General features: G+C 40.6%; 1 protein-coding gene across 1 annotated transcript; it reads right to left on the reverse strand.

Moving 5' to 3' along the window:
* Positions 1–217: 217 nt before the first annotated feature.
* On the reverse strand, positions 218–844 carry LOC131256008 (chaperone protein dnaJ 11, chloroplastic-like). The gene has a single exon (XM_058257002.1). The coding sequence runs from the start codon at positions 793–795 to the stop codon at positions 409–411; it is 387 nt and encodes a 128-aa protein (XP_058112985.1). The 5' UTR covers positions 796–844; the 3' UTR covers positions 218–408.
* Between the last annotated feature and the right edge of the window lie 5,488 nt (positions 845–6,332).

Genomic DNA, 6,332 nt, shown 5'->3' on the forward strand with positions numbered 1-6,332 from the left:
AATCATGGGCCCCACTTCCCATGGCTTATAATCCAAAAATCGCATTGGTAGGAGAATCCTACCGTCCGATTAGTGAACTTTTTTTTTTTTTTTCAAATCCGTGTAACGGCCAGAAAAACTGACGGTTTGGATTATCCATAGGGAGGCCAACAAATTGGACGGTTTGGATGGAGGCGATGCCTCTGGCGGACATCCAAAAGCTTGCGAGAAAAACTAATTGCTCCTCAAGGAAGATATTTACTCATCCTGCCACCGGCAGGGAAAAATTACAAAAATTACAATCGAGGCCACCTGGATTCCAAAATATTACACAAATGCCCCTTCCGCAACGCCGGCGGACGATTTTTACAGATGGCGGGAATCATCCAGTAGATCCGAACGTGTATGTGAAAAAGGTATCAGAAACTCCTACCAGCACTGATCGGTCTCCCACCTTCTCGTCATAAGCCGATCGTCCGGCCGGAGTCGAAACCGCCTCCCGGCACGGATCGAAAGGTCGTAGTGAGACCTGGCCGTTGGATCTGACAGCGTAGCGTACGCATCGTGGATCTCCATGAAATCGCTGCCGTCCGATCCCACATCTGGATGGAACCGCTTGGCGAGGGTGCGATAAGCGGTTTTGATCTCGATCGGGGAAGCTGTTTCCTTGACGCGGAGGATCTGGTAGAGGTTCGCCGGTCTCCGAGCATCGACGGTAGCGGCGACGGACAGGATCGTGGTATTGGGCCGGGAGGAGATCGGACGGTGGGCCCTGGAGAATCGGACGGTGGACGGGAGGCGAAAGGTCGCGGACATTGAAAGAAGATGTGTTTGGTAGAGAGAGGAAGAAAAGCGGTTTGGAAAAGCGAAGGATGTGCATATTTTATATGAAGGGGAGGGGTAGAATGGGGATTTGAGATTTTTTATGGGGGTAGTTTGTAGATTTTGGCGGAGAGAATGTGGGGCCCACCCTTGTTGGCACGTCGTTTTGGTGGAAAACCGCGTCTCTGGCAGCGAAGAACTGCAGCATAGGCCAGCAAGGGACAGGTACGTTTCAGGTGCCGACGTGGCAAGCGGATAGAGCTTCTAGAAGGGAAGCGGTCCAACACCTCCGAGGTAGGTAGTTTTGTGTGGTGTGGGGCCTACTGTCAAGCATGTGTTTTATCCACGCCGTCCATCCGCTTTTCTAGTTCATTTTAACTAAAATACAAAGAAAATGAAGTAGATACAAAGCTCAAGTGGGCCACACCACAGGAAATAGAGCGATTGGACGGTCACCATTAAAAACTTTTTGAGGGCTACGAAAGATTTGGATCAAGCTGATATTTGTTTTTTTCAGGTCTGTGTCACCTTATCAGCGGGTTTGATGGTCACTAAACATTACGGTGGGCCCTATGAAGGTTTAACGGTGAATGTCACTATTCCCACTGTTTCGTGTGGTGTGGTCCACCTAAACTTTATATCCACTTCCTTTTTGAAATCATGCCCTGAAATAATATTGAAGAAGGTATGGACGGTGTGGATATAAAACAAATATATCAAGGTAGGCCCCACAGCGCCCAACTCCACCTAACTGGGTGGTGTTGAGGTCCCCACCCAATCCGCTTCATTCTAGAAGGATTCCCTCTTGATCGGCTCAGCTCGGCTAGCGTCGGACTGTTTGCTCGACTTGTGAGAAGTGAAAAGACGACAAAATGCGAGTTTTTTGGTACTCTGGCAGTGTGTGATGGTTGATATGCAGTCACTGAGAAATCATTCAGTTGCATATATTACTGAATTTTATAACCGTCTAAATGTAGGGGGGAAAAGGTAGATAGGTGATATTTCAATTTTCAAAATGATTTAATGATCTTCAACCATGATTTATGGGCACTTATGTATTCAATTGACACCATTGTGATCATTGAATAAACGGCCACTGATCAGATTTTTAGGAAATCATATTAGTTTAATGTTTGTTATAAGGTCTATCTAAAAGATGAAATACTGTTTGGGACGGTTTTATTAAACTTATCTATTTTCCGCGTATGCAAATTCGCACTGCATGGCTTCCTGTTCATAGTATCAAAAGTTTTTGTTTTTCCTGCAAAAGGATTAAATGTGCAACCGCACCTTGGTGTGCTAACTCTAGTAGGCTTTTATTAATTAACTTGGGCTATTAATAGTGTTGTTGATATATTAAATTTGTCAATAACAGGTCTCTCAATGCTATTAACAAACCACTCAATGCACCAGTCAATTCCGTTAAAAAATTCAAAAAACTTACGTTGGATGGTGGGACATTTTGGTATTGCTACTCGATGTCAGCAAAATAAATTTAATGACATTGGTAGATTCTTAATAAAAAATGTATATAAAACTGTGTAAGTGTAAAATTTATTTCTTATCCTGATTTTAATAGTATATATATTAGGTATAATCAGAATTAGGGATGAGAGGAGGTTATCTAGGGCTTCCTATTCATTCGTAAGGATTTAAATTATAGGTAAGACCTGTGAAATAGAATCAAAGCTTGTTCGAATATATAAAACTTTATTTTATCTTTTGTAATTTTTGCCTTTATAATTGGTTACTTGTCATTATGTGTTATGGTTTTTTTCTCCTAAGAGTTTTCTACACAAAAATTGAACTGCTCTTGTTTCAACTTGATTATGCGATTATGAGTACTATGTTTAATTCATCTCTTAATGTTTCTATAGTTTCCAACAAATGACTCATCTCAATTTGACATAACCATAAAACAATTGTAGTCGTTGTGAGATCCTTTCCACATGAACAATTCTGATCATTTAAGACAAAAATGGCATAATCGTGAATGTGAATGATAGATTCATTTAGTTTACGTTTGCTAGCATGTATTTGCCGAGAACGAATCTTGATTAGACAATTACAATATACAGCCATCCCATGTAATTCACATCATCCTTGTTTGGAAACTGATCCGGTGCTCTGGACACACTTGTATTATGATCCGAACCATTCATCTGTGGGAATCACTATTAACTGGTAATGAACTAAAAATCAACGTCATTATGTCATCCAGGATGGATGATCCTAAATGTTAGATACCTAAAATAAATAGTTGAATGGTCAATATATATTAAAAAAAAATCCACCAATCAAGAGGTTATAATATTCTGATTTATCTAAATTTAGGTATGTGTCCTATCAAAAGTGGGGTCCAAAATATAGACGGCTTATATTGAGTTACATGCATCCGAAGTGTACAGTCTCTATATGCATTTCCATATATCAGACACACCGTCACAGTCCCAATGTTTTTCTCTTGCACACACATTCCAAAGGTGTCTATGCCATCCACACGCAAGCACAAATGCCAATATGGAACCCATGTGAGATATCATAGCCTTTCATCAGGTGGGTCCCACTGTTTTGGACCTCCAGGTCTACAAACGGGTCGTTTAGCTCCACAATCCGGCCCACAGTATTCTTAACAAATGGACGGTCAGAAAAACGCAGAGCCGGCTTACTGAGCTGGCTGCTTTCACGCGCGAGTCTACACAAGAGGAAAGTGAGTAAAGAGTCGCTGTTGGCTGTCGATTTCGCGTGACCAGAGTAGTACAGTATAGTTTCTCCAGTCGTCACGTGCCAAGGTTTCTAGAAGGCCTTAAGTACAGCGTCCTACTCATCTGCAACTGTACAGTTTGCTGGCACTCATGATTCCGTATATTTGGGCCATATTTCCATGATCCAGACCGTTGATATACATATATTATAGTTGATGACTCTAAATACCCAATATTGGAAAATTCTAGTGCTTCAAAAACTGGTCTAAAAAGATTAGTGAATTTTACGGTCCATATTTATAAGGAAACAGTTCAATGATCAGAGGGTTTAAATATTAATTATGAGAGAATATTCCGGGTATCCATTATCTAACCGAACTTATAAACAGTCTGGATCATTAACTTGTATCACCATATATATGAAATCCTGTGATTTATCTACGTAGGATTCGTCTCTAGAAGGATAGAAGGAGCTATGCGGTTAGGAAGCGGATTGCGTCCCGCACTGGCCCCCACACGGACGTACTCGGTCCTAGCAGGGGCTCCGTGGGTTCCACCTTGATGTATGGATTTCATCCACTCCGTTCATCTATTTTCTTCAAATTAATTTATGCTATGATCTCAAAAATTAAGCAGATATAAGATCAGGTGGACCACACCACAGGAAGAAGCAGTGATCATGCCGGTCACCGTTGAAACCTTTCTAGATCCTACCGTGATGTTTATTGGCCATCCAACCTATTCATAGGGTCACATATACCTGGGTGGAGGGAAAGCATAAATATCATTATGATCAAAAATTCTGCCGCTCGCAATAATTTTTTAACGGTGGAAATTCAATCCGAACTTGTGGTCCAATTGAATATTGAATCTAACTAATTTTTTGGATCCTATCTTAAAAGTATCTAGAAAAATGGATGGACGGCGTAGATGGAATTCATACCTCACGGTGGGGCTTACAGAGCCCCTGCGTAGACCGAGTCCATCTATGCGGGGACAGGACGCAACCCCCTCCCGTTTTGATATGCTCCAAAAGGCAAAATGCTCTTTTTTCCACAATGGATGCGGTGGGCCTAGCACGTGGGAAGGCTTCTAGAAACATTTTATCAGTGAGGCAATGTAAAAGAAATAAATACCACACGCTTTGGTTTCAATTTGTGCAAGCAGAGCAACGGTTCGATGATCCAAGCCGTTGATATGATGGACCCCACTATAGAGTACCCATGAACCAAACAAAAATCCATAGATGTGAGATCCACTAAATACTCGGAAGTTTTCCATTGAGTATAGACTGCTGCTACATAGTATTTCAAATGAAGATTAATACTTTTCCCGTTCTTAGGTAATCCACAGTGGGGCCCATCAAATCAATGGCTTGGATTACTCACCGAGATTGTACATTATCTTTTTCTTATCTAGATAACCACCTATGGCCTATGGGAAGCTTGGCACATGGAAAGGTTTCTAGAAGGCCGACCTTTTTCTTACTTTTATGTCGTTTTAATGTTATGTGGAACATGACATCAGGCCAAACAGACAAAAGAAAAAAAATAATGTCTTTTTCTTTATCTTAAAGATGCGTACAAAATCAAGCAACATCCACCGTCTATTTTTGAGTGGTTTGTTTCAATTTTGTTACAATGTAATCAAAGGGAATCCTTCAATTTAAAAAATTATAATTTTGGAAAGTAAGTTGTGATGGTCATTGACTTATCTAACCATGATATTATATATTTTTATTTTGTTATTAGTAATTAACAAAAACTACCTGCTCAATCATCTACACCGTTAATTTAATAATTATCATTGGGTCCCGTGACGATCGTGGGGCTCAGGTGGGTCACATCATGATGTTTAAGTGAAATACACACCAACAACCACATGTGTCAGCTCCATTAGTCATTCAGGTCCACCTGGAAATAGTATACCGGGCAACCCTTGACCTCGAAACTTTTTGCCATAGGCGGACCACTTCAATCACAGGTGGGTATGTTCTTCGGCCTATTGTCCGAAATTTTGGCGTGACATTTAATGGTTGGAGTGGATTCTATATAATTATGGTAGCATGCCCCATAAAATAAAGGATATTGGATGTCTCTCCTAACTATTTCTTTTGGTGTAGCTCGCTTGAATTATATGTCACCTTGCTTTTCTTGTTTGGAAAGTGGGATTACACAACTAATGGTTGGAATGGATCTCACATGCCCATCACAGTGGACCCCAAAAAACTAAGTGTGAGTTTCCATAAAATCGACTTTAAATAGCACTCCCTTGCACATGCAGGTGGAACTCCTGAACATATTACAAAAGACCTTTTGCTGTAGTACCATGTCAAATGATCACTTTCTTTAAAAGTTCAAGCCATTATAGGATGGTGTATCAATGCATATTAGAGACTCCAACAAGATCTACTCCAATAATTAGATGAAACAACAAAATTAATTTATGCAGAGGACCTCAACATTAGGTCCATTTGTGATTCAGGTGGTCTTAAACTATGAAAAATAGTTTAGAGGTTGAGGGCTACCTTGTACGTTCTTTTAATTGTGTGGCCTACCTAAATTATGAAAGGGGATGGCTTTTGCACCACGAGCCTTAAATTGGTTAACTTTTGCACTTAGTGTGCAAAGAGTCTATCTGTGCCATGTCCTACATCAAACCCATCCACTTGGAAAAACTCCTAATGGAGTTACTCAAGGGATTTATCTCATGATACTCTTACGGCACCGATGTTTATCCACTTTTCCTTTTACTATGCATTATGTTCTTTAGCTGACACGACACATGCACTCATGCTTTCCTTAACTTGACCTTTATAGATTAGTT

The sequence above is a fragment of the Magnolia sinica genome, chromosome 9, assembly GCF_029962835.1.
Source record: "Magnolia sinica isolate HGM2019 chromosome 9, MsV1, whole genome shotgun sequence".
Lineage (NCBI taxonomy): Eukaryota > Viridiplantae > Streptophyta > Magnoliopsida > Magnoliales > Magnoliaceae > Magnolia > Magnolia sinica.

Coding starts and splice junctions, on each gene's coding strand:
- LOC131256008 (XM_058257002.1), bottom strand. CDS start 795: ATGTCCGCGACCTTTCGCCTCCCGTCCACCGTCCGATTCTCCAGGGCC.